We start from the raw sequence: 22,511 nt of genomic DNA, 5'->3' as shown, positions 1-22,511 counted from the left end.
TTTTATTTTCCTAAGTATGCACGCTGACTGCTTCTACTTTCTTTTTAATCATCCCCTGCTGCCCTTGTTTTATTGCAATAACAGAATAAAGTCTTTGCTGCGGGGAAAGTCTTCCGAAATAACTCGATATCAGCTGAATCTAATTAGGAATGTCTTAAATATCCCCCCCTCTTCCTAAATATACATAAATAAGGACATCTTTTATAGATGATTATCCATAATTTATCTTCCGAACAACTCCGGCACTGTGAGAGATCCGGTAAATATGAACATCTCGCTCCACCAGTTCTACTGTTTCATGTGGGGAGGGAAATATTATTAGCATACATAACACGACTTTATTTTCCATAAGAATAGCTTGTGACAAATGATTCAAGACCGCCTGTGTCAATACCTGCATTTGAGATTCCTGATACGGTATTTGAATAACGCCGGGAGAGGTAGATGCAACTGTCGCCATGGCGACGTGGCTTCTCAAATTGTCTCTGTGGTGAAGTGGGCAATAGATGGTTCTGCCGGTGACTCCCTGTCGAGTGCTTATTACCTGTGTGAATGAACTAAGCCTCACCGTGTCATACCAAAAAAAAAAAAAAAAAAAGCAAGGCCTATTGGGTGAGGGCCACACAGAGACAGCGTTGAATCTATTCAAGGTTCTTCTGCAAAAGTGTCCACTACGAGGATAAGCGGCGGATGCCTGCTGAGTGTGCCATTTTTTTTTGTTTCTTACAAAAAACTTGCCTTTATGTGATGTGAATACAAATGTAAGCATGGGGGTTGTGGAAACTATTTAACTTGACCTACAAGAGTGGCCAGCTAGCAACAGATCAATATTGTGTATCTATGCCATGGACGAGGAGTGGGCAATATATTCTCTCTTTTATGCAATTTATGGTGGGAGTCAGTCGTTACCACGTGAACTGCAGCAAAGATTTGCAATCCTTAACAGGCCGTTCATTTATTTGCTCCAAAAAAAAGTAGAAAGTTGCCTGTAAACTCTTCATTTTCTTTTCCAAAGTGACAGACAGTGGCTGCTGCTTTTCAAGGTTGTTTACTTCATTGCTTTTTTTGTGTGCCCATTTTTAAGCGTTTTGCCTCTTTGCCTTGATGACATTTTAGTGAAAGGTAGCCAATATATTCTATTTTGTTGTTGTTTTGAGTCTGCCTGATAACAAGTATAAACCAGACTAAAAAGCCAAAGCTGAATAACTTTTTTTTTTTTAATGTAGGGTTTGCTTTAAAAAAAAAAAAAAAAAGAGAGGAACAAAAATCAAGCTTTGGAAATTTAATTACGCAACACTGAACAGATTGAGTTGTGATAACAGTGCCGAGTGTTTGATTGATTTTTTTTATTTTTTTTTTGTCAAGTCACAAACGGCATCTTATGCCTTATTTTACTGGGCCGCACTTGGACACGGAAGTAGACATCAGAGCAGGAGGTTTAACTCTCCCAAATCCCCTCCGGCGAGCTCTGGCTAATATAAGGCAAAATTCACGCTGCCATCCCAGAAGACATTGGAGCACGGAAGAAGGGATTGTCTGATGAGACGAAGTATATATTTGCAGTGTCAGTTGAATTTGTCAACCAGGATCTAGCTTACTCACTGGCGCACCATTGGAGACCCAAACTGAATTAATTTTTATCGGGACCAAACTATTTGATCTATTATTTGTCATCATCATGGAGTTCAAGTATCAATCAACAAAACTTTCTGCATTCAGTCTGGTTTAAGGCATAACCAAAGTAACCGTTAATGACGGCTCATAAGCTCGCTCGCTGTGAGATAAAAACGTAATTATCATACCTAATGAATGAGTCAAAAGAACAATCCAGACCTATGATAAGAGTCAACTATGAGTCTCCAATTACCATCTGTGGCTACGAAAAAAAAAAAAAGGAGCTGTCAGGACGATGACAGGGTAATAACAGCAGAAGCCTTTAAGATGCTTCTCCCCTGCTTTCATCTCCCTTTCATTTGAAAATTGACGACGCTTTATCTTTGCTGTCAAATTGATAAATTAGCATGTTTTCATCATTAGTAAGCTCCTATTATTGCTATCAATGGATTTGATTTATTTGATAACACATTTGAGTTTCAATTTTGACTGGCACGAAATGTATATACAGAAAATATTAAATCTCTGCTTGACTAAAGGCAACAATTCTGGAGAATGGAGAACTAAGTGTTGAATTGATCCGTTCCTCCTGTGAGTAACACACTTTACATCTCAAACATACAAATGTACCTTCAACGTGATCTCACAAATGGCTCACGCGGAGGATAAACCATTAGAAAGTGCATTTAAGCAAAATCTGATTCTAATCTGATGAAGAGGCAATTATAGAGAGCCTCAGATAGCAGTGCGTGTTTAATTTATCTGCCTGGAAATGAAATCAATAAGTCCTTTTTGTTCTGCATCATCAAGTTGGTCGAAAAAGCGGCGCGGCCTTTCGAGGAATAAGAACAGTGAGAAAGGGAAGGTGTGGATTTTTTTTTAGGTTTGGATAGACATAATGTACAAATACTGTACATTGAGTATATATATATATGCATCATAATCAATTTCTTTCGAGAGGGCTGGTGCATTGTTGCAGCTAGCGTCGGGATGGATCACGACTTTGGTCCCTGAGCAGCTTTCATGAGCACTTAAAGAGCAAGAATGCAGAGGAGGGCTTGTCTCTTCTTTTATGCTATGCGCATTATTGTTAACAGCTCCGGGAACTGCCTCCTCTTATCGGGCATGCATGTCAAGTTGATCTATATAACAAGCACAGGAAGTTATGTCGGAAAAAAAAATATTTTGTCCAGTTTGTGGCTCCGAAGAAAGACTCATACATGAATAAATACTTAGTTTTTTAAGCGTTTTATTCCAAAAACCTTCAAAATAAGTTTCGAGTTCAAGAAAGTAGAATAAGCTTAGACACAATGCAAAGCATCATATACAGACGGATAAAATACATTTTATATATTGCAGACAAGCCATGGTGGGTCTTACATATGTACAATACTTATGTAAACTTTTATGTACACTCTTTTTACAAATACAAAAAAATTTGATTTTGTTTTCTTTGTATATATTTATATAGATTTATTTATAGAATTTTCAGACTCCCCACTAGCATTTGTACTACAATGATGGGAAAATTATGTGTCAATATTGTTTTTTTTTCATTTTATATTACAAATGTATTTTCACAAAAATATATCTCTGTACAAAAATGTTTTTTTTTTATTTGTTAATATTCTCTCTTTTTTTGTTTAGCGACATTACATAGTTGTCTTTTGTCCGTGTTTCTCTCATTGCCCTTGGACCCGATCCATCAGTCTTTTCCTTTTAGACATTTTCTTAACTTTTGCAACAAAGAGGAGTTTTTTTTTTTTTTTTTTTGGCTGGCTGGCTGCAAAAGGAAAGCACACCAAAAATGACTTTGTGCTAAAAAGCATTTCTTTTGACAGTACCAGCAAACAGCGGATCTTGAATTCAGATACACAGTGAAATCAAACATATTCAAACAAATAACTGGTTCTTTACCAACTTAAAAGCTGGAGTCACTCATCATTTTTTTTGTCTTTTTCTGAAAGCTGGAGATGAATTGCATTTGAGTGGGACTGAATAACACAGCAGTGAAGCTTTGGCACGTTTGCCTACAACAAAATATGCTTTACCGCTAATATCTTGAATTTCATGATACGTACAGTACAGATTGTTAGATCGGAATTAGCAATAAAAATGGGGACAGCTCTTAATCGCATCCCCCACTGACAGGAAATTGAGCAAAGTAGAGCAGAGGGTCTGCGAGATGGTGAGCTGAAGAGAGCTGTGCCTTGATGATAACAAAAATGTGTCAAGGATGGACGGAGTGTATATGTCTTTAAATATGCAAAGAGAACCAGGATGGTGCCAGATAGCTCTCAAACCATAACTCCTACTTCTCCGCTTAACTCGAGTGCACTTTAAGAAAACTTTGCAGAATATTACCAAATCGCCCTACATAGAAAGTAGCTCTCAAATTTCCAGTACTTGGCCCCCGTCATAAAAACATTATGAGTAGACGTGAAACAGAACAAAAAGCTTAACATGATCTTTGGTTGATACTTTAAAATCTCCCCCAAAACATGCTACGGCCAATCCAGCAAACAAAACAACTACTCACTAAAATGTCACGTCAAAAAAGCACTATGAAAAACTTTCAGCTCCTTCATGTAACTGTGATTCATGCACAGTATGTTCATGGAGCCTCCCCGATCTATATAATTTAGAATTCAGCCAACTGAAACTGTCAAAGCGCAATAATGAGGTCATGACAAGGCACTATGATGAACATAAAGTGCTTCTTGGAAAGAGGAGAGGGTAGAAAAATACGGAGGACAAAGGTTCCAGTTCGGTCTTTTCGACTGAGCCCTTGTGTTTACACACAAACAATCATTTGTATTTAATTCTAGTTGTCACGGTTGATTTAACGACTGTCAATCTAGAGTCCAAATGATGCTAGTTTAGTACAAACTCAATTAAGCTTATGAAAGGGCATTATTATCTATTAAATATGTCACGGAAGAAATGTTAGAGAAAAAAAACTCAATTAAAAGGAACACAGACGATTTGAATGAATGAAAACATCCAAGATTCCGAACAATATGAAAAGAATAAATGAATATTCTAGACAACTTTGAGAAGTAAATGGCAATGAAGATAACGTAGACTTCCTGCGAAATCTCTAAGGTAATTCAATTGTTTCCTTTTCCATCAATTCACGAGTGAGCAGACCTGGCAAGGGGCAATATTCTATCTGTGGCGTTGCGATAAGTGAGGGCTGTAAAAGTAATAACATAGTAAAAGCAATTACCGGCCCACAGCCGCTCGGATTCAAGGAACATTACAGTGATTGGTTTCAAAGGGCGAGATTTTTGAGGGAAACTATGTACGTTGGTGATTATAAACATTGGGTTAAATGCCTTTTCGAGTGGATGCTGATTTGTCAATGTCAAACTGATTAAATCATTTTTTATGTGTATACGTACTGTTTGTGTATATGCATGAATGGAAAATTCTGTGCAGCATTTTTGCTAGCCGGGCAATTCTTTAGTTACAGATGTTGATCCTCCATTAATTTAAGATGACATTTTTAATATGATTTTCAGAAAGTATGAGACTAATCATTATGCTAGCAAATTGCCTGTTGTCAAATTCTTGCCGAAGCCTTCAGCAACCTATTCATGGCGAGTCAGGACAAAACAAATCATCTAAAAGTTTTTTTGTTTTTATTCGGAGCTGCCAGAAGTTAGCTTACGGGAAAGATCACAAAGTAATCCGCCTGACGTTAATCACCGATTCATCCGCGTAATACCTTTTGTTGAACACGTCCATGTCAACTAGTATATGGTCTCAAAAAGAACAACGTGACATTAGCGCTCAGCACGTTGAGCTACATCCACGAGGACCAAGAAAGAATGTCATGACTGATGTTCACGTAAAATCTGACAATATTATTCCTTGTGACTTGAAGAATGAAGAGAACTCAGTACGCTAAATAAAAATACAGACTGGGGGTCAGGTTGCAGATACCAACAAAAATACACACCGCCTTGAAACACTAAGTGCTTTTTCTGCAGCCCTTTGCAGTCTCCACTGGACACCACTGCCCAGCATGGTGAACTCAACAAAAAAGTCGAATTCCTCATCAAAGAACGCAAGCGGCGTAAAGAGCGAACCCAAATATAAACAAACAAATGAAAACAATGATAAATGTCTGTCTGCCATTCGCTTGACTTGTATGTTATCTCAACAGTTTCAAGTCTTGAAATTCCCTTTGGGTTTAGGCGGTAAGGAGAGTGGTCACAGCTTTGCTTTCAGCATTTACTTTCTCTCGGAATGCACGTTGAGGTGCAAATGTTTCCTCAAGATGGGGTAAGAAGTTATCCAGTCACAATGAAGCATTTTGTTGTTGAAGAGTTGCTGCGTTGTTTCATTTATAGGAGCATAGTTTCCCCAACTGAGTTGTTTCCTGACTGTTTTTCAGTGACTAAAATATTTTTTGTCTTGCCCCCTTGCTCAAGGAAGTACAGAGAGATGTCCAAGAAGATCAAGCACACCGCTCCTCCCTTGACTGGAAGATTGATTCAAAAGGGATGTGGAGAGAATGGAATGAATATGATCAAAATAATGGGCAGTTAAAATTATAAATGGCATGGGAGGGGATGTAAAAATCGGATATTTGAAATGATGCAAAGACATGACAAGAGAAAAACAGAGATTATTTTCTGAAATATTCCACATCTGAGAATCTGTTTGTAGTTGGTGTAAGCAGTTTTGTAAAACCGTATAGCAACAAAAGGTTCCTTACCTTGAGTTGAAGCTGTCGCTATACAGCTGTGCACACTGTGCTAACTGTGAACTCCGCCTCATTAGCCATGATGTCAGTAGGCTGAATGTTCCGATCGTACATGGGGTTCTCAAATGTAGCCCGTCCGTTGGTGTTCTCATGGCCCACGTAGCCATTGAAAGGGACATTGGGTCTTCTTCTAGAACATGACAATGCCAAGAAGGGCATCCAATTAGCAACAATACAACTGTAATTTGTTCACCCCCACAACGGCGCAAGCGTCCTTCTCATCTCTTTCATCTCAAGTAAATAACATTTTGAGCGTACCTATGTTTGTAGAGGTACAGGGCAAAGCCTGCGATGATCATGGCTATAAAAGGCACTAGTATGGCGGCTGCCACTGAACTGCTGTTGGAGGCAAAGTTATAGGCCGTGTTGTCTCTGCTGGGATCTAAACTCTCTGCAAGAAAGTGATAACATTGTCTCATTAATTAATTAAGGCTGTGAATATAGAGAAACCCGAATATCCTCTCAAAACTTTGTCAACAACCACTCAAAAAAAATAAAAATGAAACAAATATGGTCATTAATATAGTTGGAAGGGCGCTGGCAGCAATGTCGAATTTACATAATAGTTTGAGCAGACAAGTGACCTTTGAAAGTTTACCTCGCCGCTTTACTTTAATTCCCCCCTTTGGGAACGTCAAAACCCATTGTCGTAAAAATCACTCTCGGTTACAGGCATGTGTTACTTGTAAAGCATTTTCTAATTTAGAAAGGCGCGCGTGTGTGTCCGCGCCAATGCCAGCAGAGCGACAGCCCACCTGTTGTTATTCAGCCCTTTTCCGAAATAAAAACAGGTGACAGGTTGAGAAGGAATTCAATTAGCGGCTCATGTTGTGCTTGCCAATCATCCCCCTTTGGACACGCCGAGCCGTGTCATTTGTCCGGAGTTGATTTCCAGTAAATTATGCGAGTTTTAACCAAGCTCTACAAGACTACGAGCAGAACCTGACAATTGTTTGGATCTGAGCAGACATGATACCACAATGAAAAGATTTCTCCACCTGATCTGTTTTTGTGCCCTAAAGCCAGCAAGTAGAGCACTTCAGTCTTTCATCTTTCATCCAAACTGCGACAATCATTAATGGACTAAGCATAAGTGGTGACCATACATGACGAAATCTGATCAATATGCCATTATCACAGAGGAAATTCAAACCTGGCAAGTCACATATTGGCCCGAGCACAGCTTGGCCATTGAGATGTGTTCAGAGTCAATGGCTGCATTAAACATTGATAATTATAATATTCCATAAATAATAATAAATTGAATAAATAATGTAATGAATATTTAATACATTTAATAATTATAATATATATAAGAATTATTATTATTATGATATATATTATTATATTCAATACATGTAATAATATAATAATAGATTTAATATATATTATAAGAAATATTATTTCTCAAACTTTATCAAGTTGATAATGAAGAAACCCGTCAATATACTCTAATATGATCCCCCCCCCAAAAAAAAATTGCTTTCTTCATCCTTTTAACGTGTCCAAAGAACAAACCAGGGTGTGGGAGGGACCGGAGGAATAAATCTTTCTTGTGTACACATTGCACGACTGTAGCAGACTTCCAGATTAATGGAGTGGAGCTGGAAGGATTTGTTGCGGCAAAAAAAAAAACACATCTCTGACTATTTTAGGTGGCAGACATGAAACAGAACACACGATTTAGGGGGATAAAGCCTCTTCACCTTGAAACTCCAAACTATATTTACAGTGTCAACTGCGAGATTACGCAACAGAGTCAGGAGACAGCACTGCAAACATATTATGGCCTGCGGAGTAATTTTTAGTAGCTTTATTTGTGACCACATTATTGTAGATGTGGTTATATATTTGAAAACAAAAACTTGGGAATGCACGTTTGTTTTATAGAAGTGGGAAACTCACTTACCCAATCTCTGCAGACCAAACTGTCCAAAGCCTTTACCACGGACAAATCCTTGGTACACAAAGGAGTTGGATGAAGAGATGTAGGACACCTACCGAGGGAGAAGCAAAGGAAGACAGAAACATCCAATCATATCCAAGTGCTGCAAAAACGAAGCGCCGGCTGTCGAAAATATTTTAGTTGTACAACTTACGTGTCCATCCAAAGCCCAGTTGTCGATTTTGAACTTGTTGACAAATATCTCCACAGGGCCTCGGATTTGGTGTACCTGAAGCAGTAGCTGGGCTTCTTCTCTTTTGTAAGTACCTTTGAAGGAACCAATCAATATTGGACATTAATGAATAGCTAACACATGCTAAATATTGCGTGATCAGCTTTAATCGTGTTCTGTCATCACTTAAGAGCTTCAACAACGGCACCAATTTCAAATGCATGATTTTGTGTGTTGTGACAATATCAAGAAGCGAGAAGTGATGAGACCTTGCATTCTGCTAATGCAAATTTGCATTTTAATGATCACAGCTGCACAGCAAGTATGCCACGGGGAAAATGTTAAAGCTTTTCTGTTTCATAACCGCCGCAATAATCCACATCATATAAGCGCCTTCAATGATTTCTTGCTTCTTGTCCACAAATGAAATAATCTGTTCAGTCTGTTAAGATGCATCTCAATGAGGTCAATGAGTTGAAAAACATTATGCAAGGTTTGTGTTTGCCACTTTTCATTTCTGGAGTACCAACCGGCGAGTTTGAGCTCCACGCCACTGTGGTCAAGTAATGTTCCGTTCACTCGGTTGCTAAAAGACTCAAAGGCAGTGATGCTGAGCATAGCTGGCTGCTTCTTCCCCAAATACTCATAGGATCCCCTCCAGAGAGAGTTCTTTGCAAATACCCCGCCTGGTACTGAGAGAGGGAAATGACAAAGGTAGAAAGGGAAATTTCATGTTGATAACCTGAAAAAGATTAGAAAGCGGCTTGTCTTACCTGGTAATTTAGAAGGAGGCTCCTGCACTGTCCCCACGGGGCTCTTACCACTCGGACGGTTATCAGCTGTGGAGCATAACAACATCATATCAAAATGAAGAAGACATTTTGGGGCCAGCGTGCCCGGATAATCTGACTTTGAAAACAATAAACTCAAAGGAGAGACCATTAGCGGTGCATTCAACGAGCGCCTAGAACTTGCGACCGAACCCGACGAAAGAATCAAAGTCCCTGCTCAACTACGGGGCCATTAGAGGCCCACTTTTTTCTGCAGCTCCGACTTCAACAAAGGTCTCAATTCTCACAAAGGGCTGCAGAAGTAAACATGTGAACCAAGTCTCCTTTATCAGACGCCAGTATTTGATCTACCCAGTCCATAATTGCACCCTAAAGAAGTGTGAAACTCCCATTAGGGAGCAAATATTTTCAACATACTTAGTCCTAACCACATTACAAGAAAGCTCAGGTTCTTAATATATAAAGCAGAAGCAGAGTAGAGTTTAATGCTATACCTTGAAAATTTACTCCTTTGCACATGTTTTCAGCAATTATCTCCAAACATGTATAATGTCTTTTAAAAAAACAACTCTAATTTCACTTCACAAGGTCTTAAATTGGAAGTAGCAATCATCCGGACAGGGTTATTACTAGCAAGTTTTAATGGCTCTTATTTTCACTTCAATGTATTTAGGAAAACACTTAAGACGGTCAATTTGTCAGACGGAACTTGTTAATGCTTCCTCGCCATATATAAAAGAAGGAAAATTAATGGTAAACATTGTACTTATCAGCTTATGTCCTCTTGGTAATGTTGCTAAGCCTACTTTGTATACATTAGATAGATTTCTACAATTTTGCCCAAAACGTTATGAAACCTTTTGCATATTTAAGCAGAAAGGAGAAGTGTTCCACAATGGAAGCCTCATGAGACTATTTCTACCTGCACAGAGAGGTGGTTTCCCAGTCCAGCTCCCATCGGACTTGCAGGTCCTATGCTCTGATCCTTCAGCCAAGTAAAATCCGGGTTGGCACGTATAGATCAGCGTGTAGCCAAGGGATGGCAGTTCAATGGCTCGCACGTCCGATTGGGCTGGCAGCTCTGGTTGGCTGCAGTGGTGAGCTGGTAAGGTGTTTAAGCATGGAGATTGACAGAAGGTCAAGAAGAGCAAGAGTTGACCAATGCATATTTTCTAATTAGCTTACCAATGCACTCAGGTTGAAATCCACTCCAAGTGAGGTTGGGTAGACACGTGCGAGAAATTGAACCCTGTAGCAAGTAACCTTTTCTGCAGCTGAAGAACACAGTGCTGCTGATCTGCAAGCAGCAAAAAACAAGGAAGTGAAAATAAAGTTTGGATGGAAGCCGTTGGACGCTCCAAATAATGCACAATAAATGCCACATAAAGCACACTTTTTTTTTTTTTTTTAAAGCCGACTATAAAGGTTGTTACTCTATCATTGGAGGCTATAAAGCAACACTCAATTGGACCCTCTTTTATAATTAAGACAGCATGAATCTGTTTTGGATTTAAAGGAACTCTGAGAACTAGTGCCAGACGTCATTTAATGCTAATTCTGACCATTTACTGGATCGCGATTAAATACCTAACATTGGATTTTTAATTAAGATTTTATCATACCTGATAGCCTTGACTGTTGTTCTGATTACCAAAGAGGGGGCTGCCCGGATCTGTGCAAGAGGTGTGAGTGGGATCTGCAACAAAGTTGATTTTGTTTAATATTCATGACACCCACAACAATCAAATGTTTCATCACGACAGAAATGATGTGAAATACTGTCTGTTGTGTTATGTTGGTCACGAATGATAATTTTACTGCAGTTGTTGCTTTTTTCACCCAGCTACAGTCACCAATAAAACTGAAGTTTGCTGCAGGTTGTAGTTTTTAGTCTTGTTTTCCAGTTGCAGCGGATATATAAAAGTAAACACACACCTCTTCAAGTGTAACTTTTTTGTGATATAAAAATGTTTACATCTACGTGAAATGTTATGTACCTATGCAAGAGGGCTGCGTTCCACTCCAGGTGCCATCATATTGGCAATACCTCCTGATCGAGCCCACCAGGATCAGAGGGGCTATGCATGAAAAGGAGACCGAGGACAGATAGGTGAAACCTCGGTCTTCCCTCCTCCCTTGGGCAGGCAAGCCCGGGTCTCCACAAAACACAGCTACAAAAACAAAGATAAAAGATCACGCTTAAAGAAGGAAAGACATAATATTGCCATTGCATGTTGTCACTTACGGAAGCACTGTGGTTTCTCCCCACTCCAATTCCCATTGCCTTGGCAAGTTAGCACGGTGGGCAATGATAGCTGGTAACCTTGGTTACACGAGTAGCTAATGCTGGAGCCCCAGTTAAAAGCCGTACCTATGACTTGTCCATTCGGAATGATTGGCGGAGGACCGCAGACTATTGCTACAAATGAGAGAAGCACATTGGATAAAAAAATGCTACCCAATATTCTTCCCCATGGAATCATTCACGAGGTGAGACAACAATACCTTTGCACTGAGGCTTGGTTCCATTCCAGGTGCGAGCCTTGGTGCAAATAAGGGTGGAGGCACGATCAGCATCCATGGTGAACCCGGGAGAACACTGGTAACTGACGGTCTGATTATAGATAAAATCACTCCCCAGTCTCACTCCATTAGCTGGAACTCCAGGGTCACCGCAGTTGATTACTGCAACACAAAAAAAAAAAATCAACCATTCAAGTTTAGCGAAACTGTCAAAGATATAAGATCCCCGCAAGGCCGGCATAAGATTTTTGAGAAACTTTACTTGCTGGCTCTCCGGTCAGGGCAGTTAATTACCTGAGCACTCGGGCATGTTGCCGGTCCAGGTACCATTTATCGTACAGTGTCGGGTCAGCAGGCCAGTAGAGTAGTAGCCATCCCTGCAGGCGTAAGTTATGGATCTGGAGAAGGTTAGACCATCGTGGATCAGGATCTGGGCATTCCGAGGGGTCCCGGGGTTTCCACAGGATATGACTAAGATCGGAAAAAGAGAGAGCGAGATTTAGTTGCTGGGCAACATTGACAGTTATTATATTTCATCCCATTCATCACGTCAACTCCAAATTTGCTTTCTGTTAATTAGGCCGGTAAAATGAGATCAGTGTATTGACATATCCGACATTATTCGGAATTTAATCTGTTAATATGATTCTAAATAGGATGTGTGACTTGAACTTTGACTGTCAGACGCAAGCAGAGGTTCTTTGCATTGCAGTCACCAGCTTGCATCAGACAGCCAAAGCCCCGAGGGTCTAGGTCCTCCATAATGACCAGATGTGGTCCGGCCTTTGAAGCTGGCGCCAGCTAAGAACAGGTGGGTGACGCCGGCCGGCTCACATGTGCAAACCAAAATGGGAATGAGCCAAAAGGAGGCATAGCAGAGTGGTGGCAGCAGAAGGAGACTGAGGTGAGCTGGAAATATTGAATTTCAGAAAAATGAAATAGAGCCCAGGAATAGTAGTCAAAGGTAGGATTTTGTTTATCATTTAGGGATATTTGTTCACTTTGGAAAACCAGATATCAATTAAAAATTCTCTCCCTATTCCCTATCATTCAATTCCAATTTTGATTTTCATTGTTAGATGAGCACACACTGACTAACCTGATTTCTCAACCCGAGTTCAACATTTTCATGATAATGACATATCAGCAATGTAATTCGCTCCAGAGAGAAAATACGGCTTTGATTTTGCATATTTATTTAGCATAAGGCATCCAGTGAATATAATTTTCAACTTCAATAACCCAGCATCAACTCCCAAGCGTCTCTGTTAGAGACAGTGCTCATTAAAGGCGACTTCTCCATCCGACACATTCATTTAATTTTACGCCACTTGTCAATATCTGCAGTGCAGTCGTCATTTATTCTTTTTTTTTCCCCATTTTTTTGCCAGCTCAGTGGCCTAGTAGTAGAGTGTCCGCCCTGAGACTGGAAGGTTGTGGGTTCAAACCCCGGCCGGGTCATACCAAAGACTATAAAAATGGAACCCATTGCCTCCCTGCTTGGCACTCAGCATTTAAGGGTTGGAATTGGGCGGTCAGATCACCAAAAATGATTCCCGAGCGCGGCGCCGCTGCTGCTCACTGCTCCCCTCTCCCCCAGGGGATGGATCAAAATCACATGGGGATGGGTTAAATGCAGAGGACAGAGCCCTTTGAGACTGCTTGTGATTTAGGGCTATATAAACTTGACTTGATTGATTGATTGATTGATTGATCAGTGTCCTCCAGCTCTTTATTTTGAATCCCAAGGCATTTCCTGGCTGGTTGGGCTGCGTAATCACTCTATCGTCTTTTGGGTCTGGTGCTGTGTCTCAAGTCAGATGTGTCCGGAATATCTTTGCAGTGCGTGCAGGATTGCATGAGTAGATTGGCTATCGACCTCCAGTGTCTGTGCAAAAAGGGAACTTGTTCTACTCCATGCACACAAATACCTAAAGTCACCAGCTGTTTTTTTTTCCTGCAGTAATATTATAATTTTAAATTAACTTTCAGATTCCCACCACTCACTTAGCTTCCGCTGATCTAGTGACAAGAAATCCAGTATCCATCTGTGTTCCTTACCATGGCACTCAGGTTGGGTACCCAGCCAAGTCCCGTTGGCTAGGCACGTTCGCTCTGAAGAACCTTTGAGCGTGTAACCCGGCTCACAGCTGAAGCGCACCGCACTGCCCACTGTGAATTCCTCCCCCAACCGGATGCCATGCACGGGAACACCTGGATCTCCACAAAGGCCTGCCGAGTCACCTAAGAAGTGAAAAACAGATGAGTAAAAAAATAAATTTATACAAATAAAAAAAAAAATCCATAAAATTAAAGAGCTAATGGGGGGAAAAAAAACAAAAGAACCACTTTCGGGTTTGAGTACTTTTTATGATGGCTATTTTCCGGACTTTATCTCTGTTGGTGTGTTGAGATTTGTGGATTTAAAGTGACTCCTCATATGTTCTTCCACAAAGTAGGAGTCCAAGGGTAAACATCTTTATTGAGCTTCATAAACAAGCGAGGAAACGGTATAGGTACCTCCATCTAATATAAGATGAATGAAGTACTTTTATGGAGGACACTTTTTGTCCTTGAGGCCAGCAGCTATTACTTCAGTCTACCTAAAGCACCACAAACTATTTAATTGGTGAGAAATGAAATATTTTGGGGGGAATTCAATCTGCAATTTGAAGTTTGGACACATATGGTTCCAAAGTTGGTACCGGAGCAATGTGGTGGCGAGCCGCTCCATTGCGCATCCAGCTGGCACATACGGGTCGTGTTGCCAATGATGCTACGCTGGCCGATGCAGCTGTAGCGGATGACCGATCCGACGGTTCGACGGTCACCTGAGATCTGGGCGTAGGGTGGTATGCTCGGGCGCTCACACAGCACCACTGTCAGAAATTGAGAAATGAAAGTAACGGTTAGGTTGAAAATGTTAAATTTTGATGAAAACGTTAGTGGAACTCACAAAGGCACTTGGGGAGGGAGCGGTCCCAGGTACCGTCGCCTTGACAGGAAATAGAACTTGTCCCGAGTAGGTAGTAGCCCGGGTTGCAGCGGTACGTCACGGTGGTCTGGAAGCTGTAGCGATGTGGTCCACTGGGTAAGACTTGCCTAACGCTGTTTTCGACATGACCTGGCTCCGTGCAGTTCACAGCTAAAGGGAGATTGAGATGGAGGTTGACAGCACAGGTTGAACTCTATCAACAACAAAGCAGTCCCTAAACTGTTAAACTTAGATGGGTTTGGTTTAGGGTTAGGGTTAGTCGGGCAGGATACGGTGCAGATAGGCTGATCTCGTCAAATATTGATCAACATTGACTGCCTCGAACCATCATGAGCGCCTCCGTATTGTTTCGACAATGTCAACAGTTCTAACATTTGGTGTTTAGTTGAAAATGCAAATTTAAATTAAATATGCAATGATGCCAAACCTCTAAATGGCTTTCTAAAAGACTGTCTACAACCTCCAGAGGAGCCATTATGCCCCACCATGCCCTATTTATTTGCCATATTCTCCATTGAGCTCATTGTATGCTAATAACCTTGCTCATTTCGACACTCCCAACATGCAGCAGAGTTGAATTACCCTAAACTTATTTTCCCTTACAGATTTCTGACCTGCATTATTTATAACCATAAGAACTTTATGTTTAAATCATTAGAATACTTATAAAGAAACAGTTTGGGAACTTAAGTGTATTCATGTTTGTTTCGCTTTATTTCTAAGACCTCACTAACAAAAGTTATTATCTTTTCTCTGACTGACTCACCTCCTGAAAAAGAAAAGCGCAAGGTTCACAGTGTAAACTGAAAAGAAATTAATCATGCCTGTATTTCTTTTTTTCACTTTTCAATCCCAGAGCAAGCACACAACAGGGAGGCTACCTATAAAATTCGCCTGCAATGTTCTAATTAATGTGATATATCGAACTTACAGACCTCCAATCTTCTTATAGCCACACAAACAGTGAGGATAACAGAAACATCTACCAGATGCGAGATTTAAGAACATGGCACCGTTGAAAACACATGACGAGAATTACATTTTGAGATTTACACAATGAGAAATCTTTGTTTCACCACAGCGAGGTTCAAACGTCGTGTGTAAAGCATTCTTGCTTGCCCGCTGCGGGTGTGGAACTTGCCCATTTATTCGATCTCCCACTGATTGTGATTTGAATCATTTCAAGTTGTATCGCCTTTATGTGGCCTCCACCTACGCGGAAGGATGGAGGCCACAGGTGACTAACAGCCACCAGTTGCTTGTATAGTATGAACCTCTCCACCTCGCAGTATGACCTCACCGATGCTTTCAAAAATGTCCCAAACGATTTTTATACCTTGAGCAAAACAAATGTATTCATTAAATGTTGCCCTTCATTTTTTTCTGTCAAATTTTCTATTAAAAACTCGCAAGGGCCCTTGAACGGCTTTGCCATTCAGCTTTCAGTTAATACCTACTGTTTAGAAACTACTTCTTTATGCAACACACATCCCAATTAAACATTCTCGCCTTGCACAAAATTGGATTATTCAGAAAAAGATGAGATGCGGTTTTCAAAACGAAGCTGTCCTTCAAACAAGTGCAAAAATGCTGTCATTGTTCTTGTCGCCTTTGCAATTGTGCCTTTGCTTAAATTTGCATGGATCGTGCCAATGCAAAATTTTATGAATTTAATACATGAAAACTTTGTACTCACTTTTACATCGAGGAAGAGGATTACTCCACTGGCCATTGGACTGGCAGGTTGACTTAACAGCTCCCTGAAGAACATATCCGGTATTGCAGACAAACCGGACGCCATCGTTTAAACTAAACTGGCTTCCCTGCGTCATACCATAGGAGGGATTACCGGGATGACCACAAGTTATAGCTGGAAAAAAAAAAAAAAAAAATGAAGGTCAGTCAGTGTTGAGCTGAAGATACTCAACAGTGCAAGTACTTACGAACACAAACTGGTGTTTGTCCTGACCAGCGGTGATCCTGCTCACAAATCCGCACAGACACCCCGATGAGACGAAATCCAGGGTTACACTGGTATACAACGCTACCTCTGTAATTGTAGTTCTCCCCATTAATTTGCCCGTTCACAATTGGCTCAGGGCTGCCACAGTGGCCAGCTATGGAAACGAAATAAATGAAGGCCGATTTTCATTATTTATTTATTTTTTTGTAAATTAGCTCCACACAGCAGCACTTTGTCAGCGGACTCACCCAGACACTGGACTTGTGTTCCGCTCCAAAGTCCATTGGACATGCACTCCCGAACACGGGAGCCGACTAAAGTGTAACCTGTATTGCAGGAAAAAATTGCAGTGGCTCCATACACAGTCAGCGTTCCTATCTTGTTACCATTTGGTGGAGTCCCCAAGTCACCACAGGAAATTACTGCAAGCAGAAGTACGTTGATGATTTTAGAATGAAAAACCGAAACCTCCTTTAGAGTATGTATGGTTGAGAACACAGCATATCAACACTTACTATCACAGAAAGGCCGTGGATCTGGGTAGTTCCAAGTGCTATTAGCTTGACACTGAATGACCCTTTGCCCCCTGTAGTAATACCCCGGGTCACATATGAGCACCATGATAGCGTCATATTGGTTCTGGGATCCATAAATTAATCTCCATCGTCCGTGCTCTACTGCGGAGTGGCCGATATCAGGGCATGTCACCGCTAGTTGGAAAAAATCAGGAACTCATCGACAGGATTCACAATGTGTTATTTTACTACTTGTGTTTTACTTACGGACGCATCTGGGAGGGGCCTCGATGGGACTCCACCTTCCGGATTCCTGACAGGCCATTGTCGTGGTGACGGGTCCTGCAAGCCGGAATCCAGGATTGCATTGATAAATCGCCCTGGCTCCTAAAGAAAAGTCCTGACCCACAATGCTACCGTTCACCGGAAGCACGGGCATTCCACAGGACGTAACTGGCATGGAAGGAGAGAGCACAAACAATAAAATATATTTTGATATTTTCTAAGTGTAAAATTAGCAAAAGTATCACATTTGCATGGCAAATATTTTCCATCCAAATTAGATTCAACAATGCTTTCTGAGCACCAACATTAGAATCCATTTTCCATCTTTCTGAGCAATTTCCAAATCCACTTCATCATCCCCTACCTTGGCAGAGTGGCACTGGTGCATTCCACTGATAGATCCCTTGGGCGGTGCGGGTGCAGGTGGCGCTGCTCTGGCCAATGAGTCGGAAGCCTTGGTCACAGCTGAACCGTAGAGTGCTTCCCAGTTTGGTGCCTGTCAGGCTGTGCACGCTGCCATTTACGGGGTTGTTGGGTGGGCTGCAGTAGGCCGCTAGGAGGAATTTCAAACACGCAATACATAAAATCAAGCAAGAAAGCACACAATACAAATCTGTATACCGATACAGATAAGCATATAATCCAATAACAATGTGAAATGATGCAAGTGCTTGCTGAGGGGGTGATGGATTAATGTGCAAAGACCCCCGGATTTCCTTTGCATCTGCCATCTCTGGATGGTGAGGTATATGAGGACACATATGGATATGAAATTGGGAAGGATGTTCCACTCAGGATTTGGATTGTGTCCAAACATGAAAAGGATTATAAAAAATGGGCACACAATAATCAGAGCACTGACTTTGTTTGTTTGCCTTATCGGGGGGGCCGCAATAATCGGACATGACTCAGGTCGGCAAAGAAAACCTCATAGACGGGCTATCTGCACATTATATTGGCCCCCTGTCACTCACCCTGAGTAAGGTATTGGGATCTAATTTAAATTCTCCACTTCAATCATTGTCAATCTCATTTCCCTGCCTTTCTGTTATCCTGACTCCTCCTCCTCTCCCTTTTGCCTCTGAGAACACGTCTTGTCTCTTTTCAATCATCCTTGCAGTCAAAGGACTCGGATTGACAGGTGAGAGGATAGAAAAACGTAATGGGGAGGTGGGAGTCACGAAGGGGGGTGGGGGGGTGTATGAAGCACAAAAGAGATAAGAGGGGAGATAGTCAGGTGTATTATGAGGTGCCGGTGGCGCACAATGAAAGGTGGCATGTTAAGAATGAAGGCCGTGATGGCAAAGTGCTCAAGGAGATGTTTGCCTCTTGCTAATGCAATAACTGACGGATTGCTAAAGAGGCGTGTAGGCCAAATCTGCCGGCGCCATCTGTTTCTCCCTCGCCACCATCATACTTTCATGTTGACTATTGCAAATTGCAGGTTCTTGGCAATCAATCTATCCATCTGTCATGGAACCTGCGATGGCAAAGTCAATCATCGGTGTGTAGAAATTGAAAGATGAGGCAAAAGGAGGGGGGGAGTACAGGAATGACAGCACCGACACCCGGATGGGGAGTCGGAGAGCTCGCTGAGCATTTGAAAAAAAAATGATTCGTCAATCTGGCAGAATAGTGTTGATAAAGAGCTGAGGGAGTTTTTTAAATATTTAAAGTCAGGATTCATTGCCAGTTATGCAGGTGATATTGAATATGTCGGTTGCCATGGCAACATAGCTGTTGGGATCTAGTTGGATTCATTAAATGCCATATAAACTCAAGTAACAAATTTAAATCTGATTTCCCCTTTCCACAATGCTGCAAAACACTTACCCGAGTAGCGTATGCGGAAACCTTTGTGGCTGGTCGTGTGGTCGAAGGACCAGTGCAGGTAGACTTTGTTACTGGAACTGGTGATGCTAAGGGGATTGGAGTAGTTTCCACTAAGTGTAATCAGAAGAGGACTCTGTCTTGAAGGACCTAAATTGAGAGACCAATCGACAAATTAAATTTCAGTTTTTTATATTATACCAATTTCCTTTAACAGAAGTTGTTTTTAGTTTCACTAGTAATAAAATATAAACATACTCCGCTCCTAATTGAAGAGGCGAAACAAGTACGTTCAGTAATTGGTTTGGCAGCCCTGAGGTTAGCAAATGTCCTCTCGTTTTTTTTTTTTAGCTTTACAAAAAATAAATAAATAAAATGCACTAATCAGCAAGTCTTGCGTATACGACCACCATTAACTGCGAGAGGCCTGCCAGGCTTTGCTGACTGCCTTCGTAATTACACGCAAATGCGCAAAGCAGATGTAGAGGAAAGACCACGCGAGTGGTTCTTTGGTTCATTTCAAGCTTTAATTGCCTATGCTGTCAATTGCGTTAGGTAAACATTGAAAGTACATATGTCGGTGGAAAATGATCGGGATCTCACCGTCAAAAATTTCAAGCTCGTCAAATTGACGACTGGTCTGGAAATGCTCGATGGTAAACGTGATGTTGTATCCGGGTTCTACTTTGATGACCCATGAACACGACTCAAAATGAGGGAAGCCGGTGCCTGGTGATTGGCTCATGATGACCCCTGTGGATGCCGTCAATACCTCATTCATGGGGCAGGTTACTGATGAGCCAAAACAAGACAAGAAAAAAAAAAGATTTAGACACAGGGAACATTCAAATGGATGTTTATTCATTAGTAGTTTAACCGAATTGATCTTGAAGTACTAAATCGGGTGGATCTATAATACTGTTGGAGGGCGAATCAGTGTTGCCTGAAGTGCTATTGTAATTCGATAATTATTACAAACACAAATTTGTCTGCGAGGTGAGTGCAGAAATATCAGTTATTCTTTCTTATTCATGAAAAGCCTTGAGGAAAAATCTAGTCTTTTCTATTTGGCTGGTCTAGTCAAGGCTGCCTGGAAGCAATATTTGTCGAGACAAGTCACATCAATTTGCTAATTGGTTTCCAAGTCCAATGTGTTTTTTTTTTGTGTTTTTTATGGACCCTCTCTGTTACATGTGCTTGCTTTCCAATACACATAAGTATTAAAAGAAAATGCTGGACTGCTTTGATTCAAAAGTGTTTACAAATTATTAAAAATGTTGGCTCTTATCATTCTTGGCGTGCCGACTAAGTGGGATTTATTGCATGAGGAAATCTTACAATGTCAAGTGTGTCGTTGGCTGAATTGCAAATGAATGCCAGTGTCATGGTGCTTTACCTTGAATACTCAATAGCTGCAAATCTCAAACCAGAGAAAGACGTGAAGATTATCATAAATTATGCAAATTGTTGATCTATGTATGTTTGAAGTGTTCACCCAGGGATATGTATAAAACATGATGGAAATTCATGTGTACAAAACATTTCCTTCACATCCTCTGTTGTCTGTCTGCATGTCTCAAAAGCTCCAAGGGGGGAAAGTGAGGAAAGGTCTTTGGACCACAATTACGGCAACTTGCCAACCAATCGGGAGATTCCAATCCAATCCAAGCATGAAAATCTGAATATTGGTTGATATTTATTTACCACTCTGAATAATAGCATTGAAGCAGAAGACTTGTAATAAAATTATAAGAGTACAAAAACATGCAGCACACAGAGATTGATTAAATAAAATTCATATGTAGAATATAAAAAATATGCATTCATTACACGCTCAGTTAATGTTTGCTCTCAGTGACCTCATTCATGCTAAAATTAAAGGATCCCCCTGTCTGCTCCGTTCCGCAAGCAAGCAAACGCTGCAGTTTGTATATTTATAGCCTCAGCACACAATTGCGGAATGAGCTCACGCGTCCGGCAATCACGGGTATATTAAGCCTTTTAACCGCTGCGGTATTCTTGTCTCCTTTTTTTTCTAGAATTTAATTATCATATGCAGAAAGGTGATAAGGAGCTGATTGAAGGGAATGGACCACTACATGTGTATTAGCATGAATCAGGACCTAACTGCACAAAGTCATGGACGACAATGATGGAGTGAGCAAGGGGCAGCTGTAATCCTTCCTTTGGGATTTAAAGAAAGGGGGCGGGGTTAAAAAAAAGAATAATCTGTGGAATGAAAAGGGAGTCTGAAAGCTAAATACAGGGCAGATTGAATAATGTGCAAAGTGTTACTCAAAAGCCACTCATGTCTGGCAACGGTTCCCTTGGACTTAATACAAAGAAGAGAAGGGAATGTGTGCCACTGCATTTAGCTCAATCTCCCTCAAGCAGGACAAGAGCCCGCTGATAGATGTCAAAATAACGCAATTTAAAAAAAAAAAAAAAAAAAAAAGGTTTGAGCGCACGGGAGATTAACAGGTGCGTTACGCAACAAAAGTCGCAAAGTGTGACGCTGGTGAGTCGGCAGGAACTGCAAGAGGGGGATGGCGAGTGGGGGGGGGGGGCAATGCAGAGGATGAGAGACGATAGCAAGGGGCAAACAGCACTGCAGAACAGGAGGGAAGCTCTGGCATTGCTCTTTAGGAGACCACCACAGTCATATCATCCATTACTTTGACGAGACACAAGGAGAGCCGGGTTTGTCATATATGTGCGTGAATGTGCAAGGGGGTGGAGGGGGGGTTGCACTCATGAGAGCCAGGAGCGATGATTTGATAGGTGCAGCTGCAGCCGGAATGTCCCGTGCATTTCAATGAGCTGTGCATTCCAAGCTCAGTCTCTCCTTGTCCTCTCCTTGGCTCCAAACTCCTTGTCCTGTTCTCAGTCATCCTAAAAGCTCGTCAAACTGCTGCCAAAATTTATTTTGCCCAAATCCTTAAAAAAAAACTTGTCGCTTGTCGAGTATTAAAAAAAATATGTAAAAAAATGTGTGTTCATAATATTTTAAAGTGAAGGGACCACTCTGTGCACCAGTTTCTTCCTACCCTGAGGGAAACCGTTGAGTACAACAATGGGTATGATAAGGGTGGAACTACAAGGTC

At 41.1% G+C, this 22,511-nt stretch overlaps 1 protein-coding gene across 1 annotated transcript in view; it reads right to left on the bottom strand.

Moving 5' to 3' along the window:
* Positions 1-3,155: 3,155 nt before the first annotated feature.
* The window catches only part of csmd2 (CUB and Sushi multiple domains 2), a 148,983-nt gene continuing 129,627 nt past the window's right edge, over positions 3,156-22,511 (bottom strand). The window contains exons 53-77 of the mRNA XM_085900693.1: positions 20,011-20,199; positions 19,411-19,557; positions 17,942-18,130; positions 17,560-17,745; positions 17,293-17,487; positions 17,026-17,199; positions 16,758-16,931; positions 16,511-16,684; positions 14,776-14,964; positions 14,525-14,698; positions 13,881-14,063; positions 12,114-12,290; positions 11,802-11,981; positions 11,542-11,715; positions 11,294-11,467; positions 10,919-10,992; positions 10,482-10,593; positions 10,219-10,398; positions 9,279-9,344; positions 9,036-9,197; positions 8,488-8,600; positions 8,298-8,385; positions 6,647-6,779; positions 6,341-6,518; positions 3,156-6,103 (exon numbers count right to left, since the gene is read on the bottom strand). Of these exons, the coding sequence (XP_085756819.1) occupies positions 6,359-6,518; positions 6,647-6,779; positions 8,298-8,385; positions 8,488-8,600; positions 9,036-9,197; positions 9,279-9,344; positions 10,219-10,398; positions 10,482-10,593; positions 10,919-10,992; positions 11,294-11,467; positions 11,542-11,715; positions 11,802-11,981; positions 12,114-12,290; positions 13,881-14,063; positions 14,525-14,698; positions 14,776-14,964; positions 16,511-16,684; positions 16,758-16,931; positions 17,026-17,199; positions 17,293-17,487; positions 17,560-17,745; positions 17,942-18,130; positions 19,411-19,557; positions 20,011-20,199 (3,767 nt within the window). The 3' untranslated portion in view covers positions 3,156-6,103; positions 6,341-6,358. The remainder of the gene's footprint in view (positions 6,104-6,340; positions 6,519-6,646; positions 6,780-8,297; positions 8,386-8,487; positions 8,601-9,035; positions 9,198-9,278; positions 9,345-10,218; positions 10,399-10,481; positions 10,594-10,918; positions 10,993-11,293; positions 11,468-11,541; positions 11,716-11,801; positions 11,982-12,113; positions 12,291-13,880; positions 14,064-14,524; positions 14,699-14,775; positions 14,965-16,510; positions 16,685-16,757; positions 16,932-17,025; positions 17,200-17,292; positions 17,488-17,559; positions 17,746-17,941; positions 18,131-19,410; positions 19,558-20,010; positions 20,200-22,511) is intronic.

This window comes from Syngnathus leptorhynchus, chromosome 20 (assembly GCF_054491065.1).
Source record: "Syngnathus leptorhynchus isolate UIUO chromosome 20, UIUO_Slep, whole genome shotgun sequence".
Lineage (NCBI taxonomy): Eukaryota > Metazoa > Chordata > Actinopteri > Syngnathiformes > Syngnathidae > Syngnathus > Syngnathus leptorhynchus.
This window is presented reverse-complemented; position numbering and strand designations above follow the sequence as displayed.